The sequence below is a fragment of the Oxyura jamaicensis genome, chromosome 4 (assembly GCF_011077185.1).
Source record: "Oxyura jamaicensis isolate SHBP4307 breed ruddy duck chromosome 4, BPBGC_Ojam_1.0, whole genome shotgun sequence".
Classification (NCBI taxonomy): domain Eukaryota; kingdom Metazoa; phylum Chordata; class Aves; order Anseriformes; family Anatidae; genus Oxyura; species Oxyura jamaicensis.
In genome coordinates this window covers 83,981,931-84,002,508 of record NC_048896.1, presented here as the reverse complement: position 1 = coordinate 84,002,508, position 20,578 = coordinate 83,981,931, and the positions used below count along the sequence as shown (strand labels likewise).

The following is a 20,578-nucleotide window of genomic DNA, read 5'->3' as shown; positions in this document are numbered from 1 at the left end:
TTATTTATGAACAGGTTTGTATCTGTACATCACAGATGATCATAGCTGAAGCAGTAGCAGTAAATTGTCTAACCTTAGTTGACATGAAAATATATTTATTTGAAAAGAATGTTGCCAATAAACTGAGATTACTTTGTCTGATATTATTAGATCTGTTTTGATTAATTCAGTCAGGTGAAGCACAGAGGCTATTTTGATTTCAGGAAAGATGAATTTCATTACCTTTGACACATAATTAAATGGCTTTCTTGTCAAATACTCTGCTCCGCTAACTTCTTACCGAAGATAATACAGAACTGCAGCCATGTAGTTAATCTTAAATCATTACTTGAGGCGTGAGTACCATAGCTTTAAAGCATTTCACTCTACCACTGTTCTGCAGAAATTACGTTATACGTTCTAATGAAAAGGACTTACAGAAAGCATTTACAGCTGTGGTTTATCTTTAAGAAAAAAAAATCCTCCCCAAGTACCAATGGATGCAGCTGTCAAAATCTGTTTTGTAAACAGCAGGAATATCTTTATATTTATATGCACGTGTGTATTTATATGTACTAATTACAGCTATTCTTTTAAACTCATAAGAGGTTTAACTGTAAATGGTCTTAAAATTCTGTCTATCTTGTAGCATTTCCCAATTCAGTCATATGACAACAGAAGAAATGCTGGATCAAATCCTCTGCCAACCACACACTGAATCTCTGAGCAACAAAAAGTTACAGTTTTTTTTTTCCTAACAATTATTCAAATATTACCATCTGCACATTAGATACTGCAAGAAAACCCTCCCCCGTAAAAAGCCAATTTTTAATGTTGTCCCAGAACTTATGATTTTATATTATTTACAGCAGTGGAAAGTCCAAGATGCTTCAGTGAAGATCTATGCATTGTGATGAAACGGGGCAACAAACACAATGACTTTGGCACAAGCCTGTTTATTAGCAAAAGTATCCGTGTTGTTCTTTATAAATGCATCTTTTTCAGAATAATGATTATTCAAAATATTGGAAAAAAAAAGACACCTCCCTCCGCTTTTTTAAAAAACAAACCTAAAAAGGCAAAAAAAACCTACCATAGTATAATGGACAACAAAATGACAACAATGACAACAGAAACTCTCATGTCAGTAGCCAAGAACCTGCTTCCTCACTTGAAATTTATGCTGGTATCAAATGCATGCTCCTTAATTTTCCCTTTTCCTTTCATCACACCTAGAGAATTATCTGTACAGAAAACCACTGACAGCAAGTTTCATCATTCTTGAATTCCTTCATAATACAATCTTTTTACACTTCAAGGTTATGAATAATTTTTCCCACATTCTTGTTCCTATTTAAGAAAGATATGAAGTATATAAAAACAACTGTAATAAAAAAATGGCTGTTACAATAAGGCCATTTGAATCCTCATTGAGACCTAATGAAGTTAGAGGTCTCCTTGCAAGGAAAATCATGACTTCTCTCTCTTAAATATATGCCTCATATATATGAAGCTGTAAACACATATATCAAATAAAGTTCAAAAACAAATTATAACAATAAATTCTCATACTGTCCTACTGAGACTAAATATCAGCTTTGAGAGTTGTGTGCAAGTCACCTCTGTCTGAAATGTGCAAGTTGAGAGTCCTTCAACATAACATGCTCATTGTTGTCTTTTTACCTTCAGTCGCAGGGGTAACTCTTCAGGAGTCTTCCCTGCCAGTTCATCATCTTCCTCTTCCTGCATAATCAGGTTAGATGGGATGATTCCCTTTGCATATTTCTTGGTAATCTCCACGAAGTCATCCAAAGCAATAAATTTTTTAGCTACAAATTAAAATACAGATTTTTAAATAAGTGGTATCTCAACAATACTGTCCTGATTATATAAGTAGGAATATTAATTTTAGAACCATAGAATATCTCGAGTTGGAGGGGACCCACAAGGATCATCGAGTCCAACTCCTGGCACCACACAGGTCTACCCAAGAATTTAGACCATATGACTAAGTGCACAGTCCAAACGCTTCTTAAACTCCAACAGGCTTGGTGCCGTGACTACGTCCCCAGGGAGCCTGCTATTTTCTTCCCTGTTATTAAAGATCTGCTCTGAGCTTCAAAAACTGATATAACAGGCTTCCCTAGCAACTTGCTCCAAGATCTGTGCTGAAAACAACCAGCTACTTTTGCCAGAAATATATGACTACTCTAAATCTTGTCAGACCAGTAGGTAATTTTATTTTACTTGTAGGTAGGAAAACAAAGTGAGTGACTGTAGCTTATCTGCAAGTATTCCAAGGAAAAGAGACTGCTGGATTAGGTTACACAGTTTTAATGACAAGTTATCATAGCTCCGAGAACTTTGAGAGAAATCTTTAACTAAAATCACATTGAAAAAAAAATAATTGTACAGAAACAGTAATGATTTATCTGTACACCATTAACTGAAAACTGACTTCTGATTACATGTTTAGCAGATATTTTTCCAATGCCATACCTTACAGACAGATGTAATCATGGGAAACGTCCAATTACTTATAACTACAGGACTGTAAGTTACTTAGTGTATGAATTAGTATGCTTTGTCCATACAAAAGTCCTCCCTCAAACTGTATTAACTATGATTTAAAACACCCAGCCACAAAATACACTTTGCTCCGTTGCACACAGAGACAAAATTCTATCACTGCCTATATGTAAGGCATCTGAATATGAAGCACAATTTATTTACTAGTATGATGCATCTTTTCCACTAACATTGTCACCAACTTGCTAACATGGTTGCAATTCAGTGGCAACACACTGCAGCACACAACACGATGAAGGCTTTTGCTAGAGGCCCTCAGACAAACATGTCAAGAGTTTCAGAACAGAGTAGGCTAAAATCAAGTAAGATGCTTTCTCTCGAAGTATAGAAGGAAACAGATAGTAATCGAGGAAACTGAAATAGTAATCTGTAACAAAAACATCACTTTAAAATGATCAAGTTTTGTAAAATCATTATATTGCTGTTCCCTGAGCTACTACAAGGGGAAGGTCAGGGAGCAGTGACACCATTGTGCAATATCAGGAGCACAAGGACACAAACACTGATGGCCAGAGGCTCTGGAAATCCTTACCCACTCCTGTGAGTAGAAGGGAAGCAAGAGATTACTTCAGAGATCTCTAGGGATGCTGCAAGATGATTTATACACTGCTTCAAACTCTTTTCATAGCCACTGCCTTGAATTAGCATGGACTAGCCGGTTTCTATGGTAGACAAGCTTGATGTCGTTTGTAAAGTAGGATAATTAACAGCAACTTTTTCCATACACTAAAGCAAATGACACTGCTGTAGATATGAAAGACTTTTGAATGACAAAGATCTGTAACACACCTCCTACACAGTCAGTTTAGCTAGTCAGCTGATAAAAAAATACAAAAGCTGGCCTGCTTAATACTAGTTTAAGATTTTAAAGAGACAGAAAACTGAATTTATTCACTAAGTTTAACACCAGAGGATTAGTGGGTTTGAGCCTATTTCTCTTCAACTTTTTATGAAAACACAGTATTTATGGAAGCCCTTTATTACTAAAAAGATATAAATATTTTATAAATACCTGTAGATACAGAACAAAAAGCATTTGTGTCAAGACACTTGCTCCAGGAAGAGGTGTGTTAAAGGAGTTCAATGGAAAAATGGCAACGTACAGTTTATCTTTTCCTTCAGTCCCACAACTTGGATGTTTTCTTTTGCTTTTATTTTTATTTTATTTTTCCATTGCATGAACCTGTATGCCCTGAAAAATACCATGTGGTATGCCTCCCAAGAAGCAGTTTAGTTTTCTGCTAGCTATTCTTTTCATTCACCAACTGCAGGGCAGCACCACTGGCACACTGAGACCAGGGAGGCTACTCAGTTGTCCTTGGTGGGCTCCAGGTCAGGCCCAATACCAAACAGGTCATCTACATTTATTGTTGTCTTTGGACAAGATACATAGAAGTAAGATGGCCTTTCTGGTGTGGAATCAGCACGCAGACATGACTAGAACCTCACAGAAGTTCCTTAAAGGCACTCCTACAGGACCATGGAGTATCCTGAGAGGGAAAGAGTTATTAGTACAGTTTACTGTGTATAGATGGCCTGCAAAGTGTAGTGGCATGTATATTTTCAAGCATGCAACAACTGTCCATTGACAAACATCAGCTGTAATATTCTATTTATGCCTTCATTAAGGGTGCTCCAAGATCAGTTATATGGGAACATGCTAGTGGCTTAAAAATTGTCTTCCAAGCATTGGCAATGTATTAAAACTGAAGGAAAAAATTCCTGCTGGCAAGAGAAATGCAGAAACTCAGTGGATCAGAGAAGTAAATGCAGGATAGTAACAGCTGTCTTGCTCATCCATGAAAAGATAAAAGCTCTCTAGAGGAGAAGGTAACAGCTTAACTCCTACTTTAAGTGTTTGATGAAAACTTTTCGTTTTTAAATGTTATTAGTATTTTGTCACCCAAGTGTCTCTCAAATTGATATAAAAAGCGTATGTTGTAGATTCTACTTTATTATTCATAGATTTTTTTTTCTTCAATTTGGTTATGACAAATTTCCCTGCCTCCCCCATCCGCCATAGGAAAAGAAAAATATGCACATCAATTTCTGCCTACGCTGATGTGTAGGTTCATTTACTCTCCTGTTATTTTATCTGCCATTTAAGCCTTAAAAAAAAAAAAAAAAAAAAGAGGGGGGTTGGAGGGGAAGCTAGTTCCTTTTCTGAAACTTTGAATTACTGAAGAATCCAGAACAGGTGACTTGCTTTGCACTCATGCTCTATCAGCACGTGTCATTTCAGCTAAGGAATGGAAAGAGCACCAGTGTCATCCAGTAAGCACCTATATGATGCAACTCCATTGAACTCATACATCTGCTTTTCAATACAATGACCAGACAGTGAAACATGGCAATTTTATCCTTATCCTATTTTGAGCTTTGCAAAAGCGGCAAATTAGTCACAGGAACATCTGGCATACTCTCACAGAAATTTTGATAGGACTAGAAGTTTGGTCTTCAAAATACTATTTCTCCCTGTCATGACTCCCTCACTTATATGCACAGGCACGTGTCTCTCCTCCACTTTTACTTCTATTAAAATTAACATAGCTGAAATACTGTGTTCTTCTTTGGTGTGCCAGTTACATAACTTGATTCTGAAGTCACCTGTGTAATGAACACAATCCTTGAAGGTAAAGGCCAAACCGAGCTGGTGAAATGTAAAATTTAATCTTTCAAGAGGTTTAGATGCACAAAACGCAGGTTTGGCTCACCAATACACATGTGACACCTTAGTTGCATGTATTCTAAGCTACAGATATATTAGTTACACGATGTGGGACATTTAACAAAGTTTTTTTTTTTAAAGAATTGATCTAGATTTTGTATAAACTAATGCATTTCAAGGAAATGAGATTTTCATGACAAGTGGTTAATTAAACCTTACTAGATAACATAATTTGAAAAGTACATATGCTGCACTGTTTGTAAAACATTTTCTTAATTTAAAGCCTTATTTAATTTTAACCTGTTTTCCATTTTTTTTTTTTTTTCCAGTTATAAAAGTAATCAGCGCATCTAAGAATTAGCAGCACTAGCATACTATTAGCACAGAAATTCAGAGTAAGCCAGAGCAATGCTCCACAAAATCCAATCTCCTTTGACATCAGTGATAATGCCTAGGAAGATGTATAAGCACAATCATCTGGTTTCTTCATGAAATCTTTAGAAAACTTAACTCATCTCCTTTACAACTGAAAACCACAAAACATTCATATTGAACGCATCCTTAATTTTATTTGCCACTCCTCTTTTGCCAGTCCTCAATTTTCTGCTAAGCATTTTAATATTTTGGGCAAAGTGGAGATAGCATCTTTCCTGTTCTTTTAATTAGGTTTTGATTTTCCTTTTTTTTTTTTTTTTTTTTCATATTGCACATCTACTCTCGTATTGCAAGTGAATCTATCTAAAGCTCCTGGGATTCTTCTTCTGACCTTTTCTACTACACCACCTATAAGAAAATCCCAATGTTAAGAACCTGTTATAGGCCCAACCAGTCACCCCTATCTTTTAGGCTATTCATGACTGGGATCAGACTTGGAAGTTTTCAGGTCTGTTCATTCGGTTTTCTGTTCTACTATGACAAACAACTGAATTCTCAGTTGCATTCTCACTCATTGGGGAGAGAGAGTTTTACATCCACGGGTTCCTTCCCCATCCAACAAATGAAAATGAGACTGCAGAAAATATGTAGTAGGACCACTAATGATTTGACTTTCCTCCTGAAGGCCCAGGAGCATGGCTGCATTTCTTAGCTACGTGGGGCTAGAGAGAACTTGATCGCAAGTCCAGACCTCCCAACCCTACAAAAATCAGATTTGACTCCTTGAGACTGAACCATGTGCATCGAGTCGTTTAGTTCTTCCCACTATATGAACTGAGCTGCTCCTCTCTATTTAAGTTATGAAAGGTGTATCTTAGTACATCTCTTATATAAATTCTTTAACAGATACAAAAACACAAACATTATTTATGATGGAAAGGCAAACAGAAGCAAGGCAAATAGAATGAGGGATCTGTCCACATTAAAAGACTGCATAATTCATTCCCTTATTGTAATCAGAAAGTGTACTGCAATTCATAAGTAAAAAATACTGAAAGTGCAATTTATTTATTTAGTGTTGAATAGCCTTTTAAATGCTCGAATATGAAGAACATAAAGCTGACAAGTTACATGCAAACACCTTTTAGCATACTAATCACTGACAAGTTGATGAGAATGGTAACATCTTCCACAACTTCACATGCGGATCAGTTACATTTACCTTGCACATATAATAAATAGACACCATCAGTTTATAGCAACCCAAACTTGCTATACAGCCTTATTCTGACAGCACAGAACTGCTTAGCAAAACTAAACAGAAACTAAACTACAGTTAAAGATTGAAAGAAGCATCACGCACTCACATTCACTGCTCACTAATCGCTCCAGCATCCTCCTCTGCTTCTGCACTGACTTGGGGACTGGGCCAGGTTGCTTCTCACCACCTGGTTCAATAACAGAAGTTCACAGAAAGTCAAAGCAGTCAATTAAAGTGATTAAACAAAAACTAGAAGGTTGTTAAAGCTGCAATATCTGGAGAATAGTATTTCCTCAAACTCAGCACAAGACAAATGTACATAAAAACATGCAAAAAGTGGCTATATAGCTTTTTATATACTTGTTGCTATACTGAAAAAAGGGAAGAGCATTGACAGGTAACATACTGTCAGAAAGGCAGAATGAGACAGATGTCTTAAATACTGAATTTGCAAATTGAAATATCTGGTAAAAAATAAGGTTGATTGTTAAAGAAAAAAGTTAAACACAGCAAAATCATAAAATATCTATCTTCCAACGACAGCAAGTGCTGAGAATGAAGATACGTTTAATATTCTGTCACTTGTATAAGGGCTTAACCAAATCACAACCTACAACAAGAGTTGGCAGGCCTTTAGGAAATAGCTTTATTGGTCCAGAGAATACATTTATTAAAATAGTCATTAGGACAGTTATTTTTTCTCATCTAAATCATACATTTATAAATCAGGCATGAGACAGAAGTAAAGCTCTTTAGGTTTCCAGCCTGCAAGCTTGTATTTCATCAATTCCATAAATCGGTTCAGAAACAAACCTTCATTGTCAACTTGCCCAACATTTTCCAGTAGTTCAGAAACTGCTAATTGCTTCTTCTTTTTTGGATTTAATTTCCAATACATGACTAAGGCAGCTTTTCTCACAGCTCTCTCCAAGTCAGTCTCTGATGATAATTTTTTCACTTCTTGCTCATTCTCAGAAGTGATGCCTCAAGAAAAGAAAAATACATTAGATACTATTATCCCACACCCATGCTGAAATGACAGATTTGCCCACAACTTATTTTTCTCAGTTTAGTCTGAAACTTTTGAAATTTCATTCACTTCTTGACCCCTTAAGTTACTCAAATACACTTCTGTGCCCACTGCTTATCAAAAACAAATTACATTACTTAAGTATAAACTGTACTTCAAAAACTGTGCATGACATGCATTAGCCTTTTGTCTTTTTCAGTTTTTGAAGCACATCTGATCAGTCAAAAGATGGTGCAGATATCTATGGTTGACATTAAAAGCAGAAAGAATTTCATTTATTTATTTTTTATATGAGTTCAGATAGTTGGCAGACAAGAGGAGCCCCATTCCAAGCGTGGGAAGCAGCATGAAGGAAGGTGTGAATCTTGAAGTGGGAGAAGACAATGTAAAAGTCCAATTAGGAGAGAGGTTGGAAAGGGGCAAAAGAATGAAACAACAGCAGACGTGTAGGTGGTGTATGTGACCTTCATGGTCAAGGAAAGAAGATTCAATGAAAGGTGGGGAGAGAAATTCTGAGCATGAATCCCATGAAGGAATTCAAGCAAACAAATAATATAAATGCTTTTATGAGCTAAGATTTTTCTTATTATTTTTCTTATTATTTTTTAAGTTACCTATTTGAATGTGCTCTCAGGAACTACTCACGTAGTTTTGCCATGAACATTCCCACCATATTTTAACCCCTCTTTTCAGTATTAAAACGCAGAGAGCATTATTTCAGACAAAGGAGAAGGTGCAAGCAAAAGGTCTCAGAGAACCCATACCTCTTCTGTCTGCTAGGCATCTACGTAACAATTTGACGGCCTCTCTTCGACCTTGCTTAGCAGCAAGGATGAACCAGTCAACTGCACTACAATTGTTAAGTTCTTCATCCTCCTCTTCCGCTAATCTCAAGAAGTGTTTTCCCACCTAGAGCAAGCAGCAAACAGAATTCCTTCAGTTAACCTGAAATACACTTTAGCCTCTGTCTCCCTCCTCCCACTGCTAGAATAAATTCCTTTTGAACAAAAGGTCAAAACATTTGCTCCTAGCACTAAAGAACATAGCTGTAAGTTGATATTCTGCAGAGAAAGATCACTTTCCAGAAGTGGAAGTAAGAAGGAATCGCAGTACATTTGACTAGGTCAATGAATTAGTTGCCACTGGTCTTTGGGAATCTAGAAGGATCAGGTAAAGCTCCTGGTATTACACATGGTATTAACAGCAGTTTTTTCTTGGATAGTTTTCGTCCTGTAAAAATGGTCAATGTTGTTAACGTTATTAAGAAAAAAAAAAAAAACAACAACCATAATTAAGTGTAATTACTGGTGCCAGTAACATTCAGAAATTCAGATGAAGTAAATTGGCAGAGGGCCTTGAGATGGAAGGAAGCCTCAGGAAGGAACTGCCTGACTTACAGCAGTTTAGCTACTGAAGGTCAAAGCAAACTCGTGATTAATTAGCGAATGGAATAAAACTAACATTGCTTAAGCATTAAGCAATTTAAGTGATATAGCCTGTATTAAGTGATGTATAGCCTGTAAAATCCCTACCATTTCAGATTACAGAAATTATATCACTGTTTTACAGGTAAGACACCACCTTCATTCCTCCTATAAAACTGAATTATATGGTAACCTGAACACACTCATGCAGTAGCACAAAACCCTTCTGCTTATCATACCCCGAAGTGGAAGAAAATAGACAAAACTACTGGGCATTTTATTTGTATGTCCAAAGAATCTGGGAAATGTTTTCTCTTAGTTCACTGCACTCCTCTCTCTAAGGTATTTTAATTACACCAATAATATAACTGAAAATAGAATACAGCTCCATAAACCCACAGTAGTATCTGCTGCAAAAACAAACCAAAACAAAAAAATAAATGTTTGACAGTTTCTCTGAAACTTTACTTTTGATATTACCAATAAAGGTGACTAAAGAAATACCTTTGAAAAATTAATAATACAGAGTTGTTACATACAGATAGAACACACTGATCTCATCAAACGATTGTTTTCATAACCATTAAAGGTTAGGTCTCTAGCCTTGCGACTGGATTCCAACACCAAAGTGGGTGCTCAAACAACTTCTACTTAGATAGTTATTGGGTAGACCCCAGAATGATTAAACCCACAGTATATACAGCAAAGCTACCCAATACTAACAAAACAAACAGAACTTAACGTGTTTTATGAATTCATGCCAGAGATCAACGAGCACTACACAGATATAGTGGCAGACCAAGAAGAGTATTAGAGACAGGATTTTTAAGATTTCAATCCTGATAGTGCAATTTCCTGACAAATTATCACCCAACTGCAGCCATTTGTTCAAGCAATTGCTTCCTGAAATAAGTTGCACGGTAAACAACATCCTCTGAGAAGAACAGTTGTTTCTTGAGTGTGTTTATATTTATAGCCATTGAAATTTTGAGCAAAGCTTCAAGAGTAGTAGCACTTGATGCACCCTCTTCAAGTTACGAAGATCTCTTGGTCATAAAAACTTGAATTGCAACATAAAGTAGAAGAAAGGAAAAAGGGAAAGGAGAAAGACAGCATAATACTATGATTTTATAATAGAAATGTGTTTTTTTTTTCCTATAGTTTTGTTGTTGATTTGGTTTTGAAGTTCAGCATCAAGATTTAATTACTTAACCCCCCTCAAAACAAACAAACAAAAAACTCCCAAAATCTGATCAACCAGAAAATATTTGTCCTTCATTTTGATTACAAAATGACAAACTTTTGTGTATTTTGAATATTTTAGTACCAAAAGCACACCTCCACGTCCCATAACAAACATTTAGCCTTTCCATGAAATACTGCTGAAAGGTCAACTTCTAAACAAGCCCCATGCAGCAGCTGCTTTTCACTTCCATAGCAAAGCTTCTATGTGGAACCACCCGAGGATGGCTGCAAAGCTCCAGCCTACAGCAATCAAATGATGAAGAACCGACAGGAAAAAGTATTAGCCTCAGACTGCTTAAGTGATAAATCATGGATTTTCTCTTTCCCATGAAGTAAAACGGGGAAATGAAGTCATAGCTGGTAATGGCTTAACACAGATCTTCATACTGTACTTCTGCAAAGGTAGTTGCCTGCCTCTCACCTTTGGGCTTCGCTAACTGAAGCAGTTCTCTCAGGCAGTCCCCTTGCAGAGAGCCTCTCGTTAGACACGGAGCTGCCTCTGCTCCATTACAGAATCCATCTGTGGGTGTCTCATTTTTGTAAACGCTGCACAATTATTTCTCAATAAAGAATTATATAAAGCTACGGTAATGCAGGCTGACATCCTCTCAGAGTGCATTTATCTCCATAGTCATTGCAAGGTTATTACTATGAGTTTATTCAAAAATAGCTACACACCAATGAGCTGAGTGATTCCTTATATCTGATTTGGTAATTATCAGCAAGAAGCACAATGATGCCATCTCAGCTTCTTACTCTTCAGCCTACAATGGTAACGAGTTAAAATCCACTTGTCTGACTGGATTCTAAAGGGATGTGTTCCATGATAGAAAAGAAAGTATATATGAAATATAATATATATATATATATATATATATATATGTATATATATATAATTTTTGTTTTCTGGAAATTAAAAGGAATTCCCTCTCCACATGCCAGAAGAAATTAAATTCCCTAGAAGGGAAACAACTGTATTTAGGGTTCCTTTTCAGGCAGTCAATTCATCCTGAGTGTATAATATAGCAAAATTGTACATTGGATCTTTTTTTGAAAAGAACACTGTCATTGTGTGGAAATTGAAAGTGTACGCAGTTAAAGAGCTAAAGGAAAGGAGTGAAGGAGAAGGGTAAAAACTTATTATTTATATAGATACATCATAGGTTTAGATTACACAAGGAATTTCTTACTCAGATAGAACTTAAATCCTGAAAGAATATATTATGACTTGCTCTTTTGTGTGGAGGAATAGAGCCAAGACGTGGACTTTGTAGCAGCAATCCCCTCAAGGTTAAAGCTTCATCCTCCGCAAAGCCACTGGCTGTTTCAGAGGTGAGGAATTCCTTACTGTCTCTGGTTACAGCTCCAAGGACAGCCTGCCCTCAAACAAGTTGAGATGGAGTGGGGAGAGAGCCTGGCATTGCAATATTTGTTATTATTTTTTTTCTTGAAAAGTGATCCCTGGGTTAAAAAACAACAAACCACCAATAAGCTTGTAGGAGACCATGAACACTCCTTGTCAAAGCCAAAGCTGGAAAAGAATGCTTAAGTCAGTCACCAGCCAAATTAAGCAGGAATTCAAAACCTTCTCTAAAGTTTTAGGCTATTTATACTACATCAACTAGACCAATATACCAGCATAATGCAATGGACAGGAAAGAAATTTTTTCTGAAACCTATGGGAAACCCTAACACCAACATGTACAGGGATAGAATTACCATTATCATTTAATTGGATTTATCATTACACAACTAAATATAGATAGCTTCAATAAACCAGGAAGGGCTTCTTTTCTAAAACATGTTAATTCAAAGTAGAAATGGTGACAGAGCAAAAACCAACTTCTGATGTTCCTGCTGAAGCAGCTCAGTGACAGTTTCTTCCACAGAGTCCAGCCTAAGAGTCTTTGTACATAGCGAAGTACTGAACCAAGTGTAGACACAGCTTTCATTTTGATAAACAGTTTTGCTCCAATAACAAAATTAAATCCAACACCAAAAATTAAAACAGCATTTAATAATCACTAGCTCCACAAATAACTCTGGTACATAAAAATATAAAAATAAAAGTCAAGCACTGTGGCTTCTCCGCACTCTGAGCCTAATCATTCCCCTGCCTCCCACCCCATTTTGATATTCATCCTAAAGGCTTATGCAAGAGTGGGACCTGAGACCCAAGTAGGCAACAATTTTCAAGGCTGAGAAACCACCTGGCATCACCTTTCTCACCTTTCTTTGAACAGTTTATGACCAAAACAGATACAGTTCAACTACGTGTCTTTGAAAGAGGTAAGAGTTCTACTAAAAGCTGGCAATACAATTTTTGGAATTGAGAGCAAACAGCACTGGACAAAGAACGTATAAAGTTACCTCTGTTTGTGCTTTTGGTTCTCCAGCTTTGGCCCTCTCGAGCAGTTCCTCAAAGAGCACTTCAGGTTCTTCCTTCATGGCCTCTAAATGAATTTGAGAAAGAAAACAGTTTGTTAGCAAATTTTGAAATTTTCTAAATCATTACTATATTTGGTTGAAGAATTACGTGATCTTATCTACAAAATCCAACACAATGGTTTTTACAAGAGCAGCAGAACAGCAGAGGAAATTAACTAATATTTTCTCTCCACCTCTGCGTAGGCACTGTTACTTGTTATTTGGTACCTGCCACAGGATGGTACACAGTTTACAGTTTCTCATTTCCTTCCACAGGATTTATCTCTCAATAGAAGGAATTTCATTACAATAAATATAAACACACATGGAACCTACAGTATGGATCAACTTTTGTACTGTTGTTACTCCTGATAAACCTTGAGTCCTTCAGTCCTTCACCTGACTGATTGCTTATTTAGTAGTGGAGCCTTTTCAAGAAAAAAAAAAAAAAAAAAAAAAAAGCCTGTAAAACTTATCCAGTATATTTGAAAGCTGAGCTCCTCAGTCCCCAGAGTACATAGAAACAACAACAAAATGATTAAATGTTTATAAAATTAATTATACTGAGTCCAGTTCAGCACTCACATCTATTTTTTTTCTCCTTTCCTATCTGACTGTATACATACAGATGAGCATTTTCTTTTTTCTTCTTCAAAAGCATCACATTGCACTACAGGTCAGTCATCAAGAAAAATTTTCAGAGCTTTATCTGATATCCAGGGTTTGTAAATAACGTCATGCTGGGAACAATTTTACGAACAAAGAGCAAGCTTAATGCAAAAGCTACCAAAGCCTGTGACAGCTACTCCCTCTCCCCACCCCACCCATGAGAATTTATAAACTGAAGTTAGTTTGGAAGTACGATAAGGAGAAAAACAATATAATTTACAGTTTACTCAACTGAGAGTGTGTGAGATATGTTCTTAGTCAGTGGTCTGTTATCCTGTTTACTAGCCAAGATAAAACTTAACTAGAAAGTCAGATCCAAACTCGAGCCTTACCCCATTATCCCGTAAGGTCACCAACCACATCATGATGCTTGGCAGCTACTTATTTAGGGCAGATAGCATGAGAAAGCATGGTTAAGAAGCACAGTTTCCAAATGTAGGAAAAAACTTGAGAGACACATTTTGGCACCTGCTCAAAGCTACAGATTTCAGTCTCTGCCTACTACGGGCAGCAATAATGCGAGAAGCTTGGTAAGCAGCCCAGCTAGCCGAGGTGCCATTTAGTATCACTGATTTTTCAAAAGGTGGGAGGAAAGAAGAAATAAACTCATTTCCAGATGATCTCCCAAAGAACAAGGCTACTTACGTTCTTTAATATCACTGGGACTGGGACTATTTCCAAACGAGAACAGGCTACAAGCCAACTCTTTCATTAAAATGGGTTTATTTTAACAAGAACAAACCATGAAGTAAGTTCTCTCCGTCACCATGCCACAGTTTTGTCTGCCAACCTCCATTTAGAAAAACACTAATGCCAGATTATAACATGTTGTCTGGCTAAACAAGGCATATAATGAAAAATAATTTTCACTTACTACTCCCTCTTTTCAGAGAGCTGTAAAAATATTATTGTAAGATATGGAAACAACATCCCAGGAAGATTAACCACTTAATCTCCTTGCCCTGATGTATAACCAAGAGCACTGAACCCTACCTAAGTCAGAAACCTGTCTTCCAGATAGCACCACACACACCAGCATCGATCCTTCCAGGGCTTTCTGCTAAGAGTAAAGCAGAAGTTACAGAAAAGAGTGTATTGTTTGAAATGAATATAATATTCATTCATCTACCCCACCCAAATGAAAAAAGCTGGGTAATACAGCACTGCCCTGCTGCTTCCTGTGCTTTGACTTATTTGTAAGCCTTTCAAATCAGAATTTCAGCAGCAATAATCTTGGCTATGGATTATTTTTTTTTTCCATTCAGTGTTTTCTGCATGTTGAGAAGAAAACACCATTCATGTTTGTGACGCTCTGGATGAACCAATAAAGGAGGCACTGGTCAGAAATGTTTGATAACTAAGTGGAATTTACACACAAAAGTCAGAGAGAGCAGTTTGCCAAGCCCATATGAGCCCCACTAATATGAGTTGTTCTCCGGCCATTTATGCAGGCCAAGCAGCTTCCTTTCTCTCCTGCTCCATTTGGTATGCACAGGAGCACGGCATTGCTCTGGTCCCTTCCACCTTTTGCTCAGAGTGAAGTTTGTTAGATAAGCATGTTATTTACAGTATAAACCCCTAACACATTCCCATTTTGTTCCTTTGTTTCTTCATTACCAGGATATAATTACCTTATGGTCTGAATACCCCTTCTCTGAGAAGAGAAAGTAAAACATGCTGACACTGCAGGCAAGCCTGCTGAAGTGTTTGCTTTAAAGGAACAGCCTTCCAGTGGAAAGAAATGCTTCCTGCTGCTGTTTTCAACCTATAGCCCAATCCCTCCCACCCCGTTATCACTTAATCTATGCACTGTCACGTGGAACCTATAAATATAAATGAAGATAGCTAATTAAAATGATGGCTGTGTGTTGGTTCTGTAGTTGCATGGTGAGGGCAAAAGAGCAGCTGTGGTGAGTTCTGGAGGTCAAGGTAGAATAGCTTTGCACCAAAGCATTTCCACAACTATCAATATTTTTGGCTGTGCTTTGTCTGAAGAAGGCCTACAAGATGAGCAAAAGGATCAGGTATGAATGACTCAGGTTACATGCCTTCCCTATCCATTTCCTATCCATTTACTTTCTCAAAGTATTTAGGTCAGTCTCCGAAGGTAAAAGGTATACAGTCTAAATGTGTTTAGGAACCAGGATAGACAGACAATTTCTTCCAATTCAGTTCAATGCTAGGAGGACAAGCACTATGAAAGACTTGCCCGCCAGAAAAAGGCTAAGTGATGATCTGAAACTTAGCACCCGTGTTCTTAAGCATGTTTTTAGTGCTTTAACCTCCTAATGTTTATTCCTCCCACACAGTAGTACTGCAATGGAAGTGCTGTCAGTAGAAGCTTTTATTTTCCAGCTTCGCTAAAAAATGATGTCTTTTTAATGTCAAATCTTACTCTGTCTTGAATATAAAAATTTCCAGAAGAGAGGAGCATTCATCTTACAATACTTCATGCATCTTTTATGACAATTAAAATAGACTTCACTAGCTGTTGTGTGTCAGGTGCATTTATATAAGCCAATGAAGTCTATCAGTTATTCAAGGTTCACAAGCACTGCAGTCATTCAAATGAAAGCAGGCAGGTGAAAGCACAAAATTTTTAAACAGTATGTAGCATTCATATAAAAAAACAAATTAAGACAGGACCATAAAGCAGAAGGGTGGATAGTAAGTACTTCATATTTATCTTTAGTTCCTACTCTGCTACCGAGACCCTGTGGTGGCCATCATCAGGGTACCCCGTGGTTCAGTTCTGGATTTATGAAACAATCTAGTTCTACCTTCCTGGGGACAGGCCACTCAAAATCACAAATTCTTCATCAGAACAATGACGTTACTAATAGAATGATTTTAAGTCCTATTTAAGTCAAACCTAATATATGAAGTTATGTAGTATCCTTTAATTTTCTCAGTTCTACACACACACAAAAAAAGTGGAATTAGAGAGAGAGACAAAGATTTGTAATCTGCAAAGGATAAAGCATATGTGTACTTTCCAGTCCACTGCATTTATGTCTTCATACTACAGAAAGTATTTAAACCTCTGAAAAGTTACAGAAATATCCACTTTTGTATTCAGGCCTTTCATTTAGAAGGTTAAAGCTGTACAGCAGCATTTAGAAGAATAAGCCAAAGCTGTGTATCATTAACTGATGCACTATTAACTGGTAGCACTTAAAAGGTGCTATCAAAACCATTTCTTAGAGCCAGTTGTTTACTAGTTAAAAGCATGTTTTGCAACCCACACTACACAAGTCTGAACACAGCCGTCTATATACATAGATTGTAAGTAAGCTGATGAAAACTGAAGACAATTTCCTTCCTGAAATTTCATATGTTATTTTGCGTTACTATACAAAGTAAGATTCCAATTTGGAGTCCAGCTTTCCTGTTAAAGGCTTAAATGGAAATTTACTGTTCATTTTTGCATGGGCAGGCATTTTTAATCTTTGTTAGGTTCTGATCAGAAAACAAAAAAAGTACTAAAAGAAAACATGCTGTTTTATCAAGAAGTCTGATCCCACGTTAATACTACCAAGTCCAATACCACGTTAGGATGCAGTTATTTTCCCACCCCTCTGAAATTTAACAATTAAATTGACAAAAAGGCAGTTAATATACAGTTGGGGATTAGTATGCATTATATTCAGAGATACTAGTGCTTAATAAGTCAGAAAAAGAAGATGCCATCATTGGTTAAATAATACATATAAATATCATCTTTGGGCTACATCAAGGACTGAAACCCAACAAATGCTTCAACATCCACGGAACATTGTGCATGCACCTCTACAGTCTAGATAAGAAACCTTCTCAATGCAAAAGATTTTGTAGAAGACAAAGGCTGTAGTTGTCATAAAACTTCGTTCCCAGTATTCTAGCACAAGTCAGTGATGACTGCAATAGATTCCTGTTTTTTCTACTATCCGTCACATCTCCAACTGAAACACACCACGTGTGCATCGCTGTAGACACGCTGACTCAATGTCCGATGGCATATTTAGCAAGATGTCTTGCACACGCTTTAGACAAATACTGTTTCAAAAAAAAAAAAAAAGGCATTTAATGTACCCTCTGCATCACCATTCATAAGCTTTAAAATACGTAAGTCACATACATAATGATCTTTACATATAAGGAAAGATTTTTAGTTATATATACACAGATTAGATCATACATGCTCACCCAGCACATAAAACAACCTCTGTTTTCTCTGTGCTTTTCTAACTGCTAGGTAACACTGCCTTCCTTCAAAAATATTCTTTCAAATTACTTCATGCAGAAAGAGTCAACAGGATGCAGACTAAATAATACAACTGTTTATTGATGTAATTTCCTACCAACACAAGCATATCACAGCTCCCAGCAGAATGAACTTTGCCAGAAGAGTGGCGTTTTAGCACCTTGCCTGCTTTCATCACCCACTGGCCAGGTACACACAGCTCTTTCTTCTCCCCATATAGGTCACAGCTACATCACCTGAATTCTCCAGATAAAAGAGGAAAACGAAGACCATGAACAAGGAATGCCATCACCAAAAACTGGTATTTTAAGGGATCACAATCTCGATCACAAACCTTTTGAGCTTATGATCTTTTGTTCACTCAGTTATTGGGGCCAGCTACAAGAGTTGTGTTGCTGCACCCAATAAATCAATTTGTACGCAAATACAAGGTAGGCACTTCCATGTCTTTTGAGCAGCAGAAACCTGATGAGCACAGGATAAGAGGAAAACTGAAAGCAGCTTCTCAGGAAGCAATAAGGAAGACAAAGTATTAATTTGAAATATATAAATTTAACAGAAATTACAGGTTTTACAAGCAAATATGAGAGCTGCATAGAAACGCTACGGAACAAAAGATGAACGCATTAGGCAACACCCCCAGGCAGTGTATGAAGGAAACCTGTATGGCATACACACTTTGCATGATCACGACTACAAGCATTCATTTAGGTTCAGAAAAGAAACTGACAGGGACGTGCAGGAGGAGGAGGAAAAACCATGTGTTTGGGAGAATAAAGGATCTTAGATGACAAGATAGGAAACAAGGCTTCTGGATTGGCCTTCCCATTTTATTATTACAGTGAGTATTCCTGAAGCAACTGAAAATAGTAAGTTAAGCATATGCACAATACATATGCTACATTCCAACCTAGCCAATGGTAACATACTTCCAAGCTCACTGAATATACAGCCAGAAAAGTACAGAAACTTTTTTTTCCAAAACGATATCATGAGAAGACATGACAGTTGTCACAGATGAAAATTGCTATCAAGGTATCCCAGCAAGGTGGGCCAAAAAATAAGTAGTCAATCTCACGGTTGATCTTGCCAATGCTAGATTTTTATTTTTAAATTTAAACTGTACATGCAGTTTCTTTTTTGCTTTGTTTGAATAAACATGATTAAGACATACTGAGAAAAATCGGAGCAGCAAAAAGGACAGAAAACAGAGATAACCTCCTGGAGAGAAAGTGATATACATTACATTACATTACAAATTACATTAGAGTGATATAAATGTAAGATTTTAGCTATGTTTAATAAATAAAGCAAATAATAGGAAAATATTTTTTTTCCTATAATTGAGCAGTACACACAACCTAGATGTTAGTGAGCTACTCTAATGGCACTCTAGATTTAGTACTCATCTAGGCGTGCCAGAAGCCAAAAGTCTACTATTGTCAAATTCAAAAGCAAAACAGGAGAAAAAAAAAAAAAAGAAAAATAAAGGAGAGGACAAAAAGTTATTTAGAAAAAGGCGTAAATCATTATAAAGTTGAGGTCATGCCAACAAAACAAAGAAAAATAGAAAAACAATGAATCTAAAACATTTAAATATAAAACCTGTAACAAAAAAAAAAAACATATACCAGGTAAAATGAGAATAAAAAGCATTGACATGACACCCTTGTAGGAGTAAAAGTGTTAGAGGACAGGAGGATCCAGCTTGTATTTATCTCTCTAAGGGTGGTGTGTAAGGCTTCTCACAGAAGTCTTCTAAAGAAATTTCAAAGACGGCTAAATAATAGAAGGATAAATAATAGACTAAAAAATAAAGAAATGAAGAGTAAAAATACACAGCTCACATACTCCCAGGGAAATGATTATTGGTTTAGACTAATATACAATAAGACCTGTATTATTTAATGCATTTATGTGTGACCTGAAAAAAAAAAAAGGCATATACAGAGATGCCAAACTCTGCTGATGATTCTGTGTTACACAGGAAATAAAACAACAAAAAACATGACCTATGATAATCTGCAGAAGGATTTAATCATTAAGTGATAAAAGATGAAACAGTACATGCAAAATAAGAAAAAGCTATCCTATCATTGTATGCACAGTGATAAGCTCTGAACTCACTACCACCACTCAGACTGAAACCTTGGAGCTGTAACAAACTGCTTTATCTGCACGAGCTTAAAAAGCTACTGGAGAAAACAACAGCAGAAGAAACACCCACAGAGCACTCTCAAATATAAAGACCTCACCTGTCAGCCAGGAAATCTCTAGGCTGTAAAGTGCTAAGCATGCTGAGAAGTAACCAGCAGCTCGTGCACACCTTTAACATGGCTGTAACGTATGAGTAAAACTGATGAGGAGAGCACTAGCACTGCACGTAGAAAAATCTCCCTAGGTCTAGCAGGCATGCTGTAAACAATAGTGTAAAGGATTCACATGAAAAAGATAAGAAAAACTGTGTGACTGGAAAACTGTCACCATTCAGACTCTCCAGCAGCAGCAATACTGAGCACTGACAGCACGTTCTGCAGGCCTTCACGCAGTGTTCACAGACTAACTCCAGCCCATGTAGGAGAGGAGAAAAAGCTGGATGATACCCAGAGGAACAAAACCACAACTTTGTATTTTAATAGCTTTATCCAGTAAGCTGTCTACTTATGTA

General features: G+C 36.8%; 1 protein-coding gene across 1 annotated transcript in view; it reads right to left on the bottom strand.

The window, feature by feature from the left end:
• The window catches only part of WFS1 (wolframin ER transmembrane glycoprotein), a 35,279-nt gene that overhangs the window by 2,709 nt on the left and 11,992 nt on the right, over positions 1 to 20,578 (bottom strand). Inside the window, exons 3-7 of the mRNA XM_035324493.1 lie at positions 12,942 to 13,024; positions 8,667 to 8,811; positions 7,686 to 7,856; positions 6,979 to 7,059; positions 1,663 to 1,808 (exon numbers count right to left, since the gene is read on the bottom strand). Coding sequence (XP_035180384.1) covers positions 1,663 to 1,808; positions 6,979 to 7,059; positions 7,686 to 7,856; positions 8,667 to 8,811; positions 12,942 to 13,024 — 626 coding nt within the window. The remainder of the gene's footprint in view (positions 1 to 1,662; positions 1,809 to 6,978; positions 7,060 to 7,685; positions 7,857 to 8,666; positions 8,812 to 12,941; positions 13,025 to 20,578) is intronic.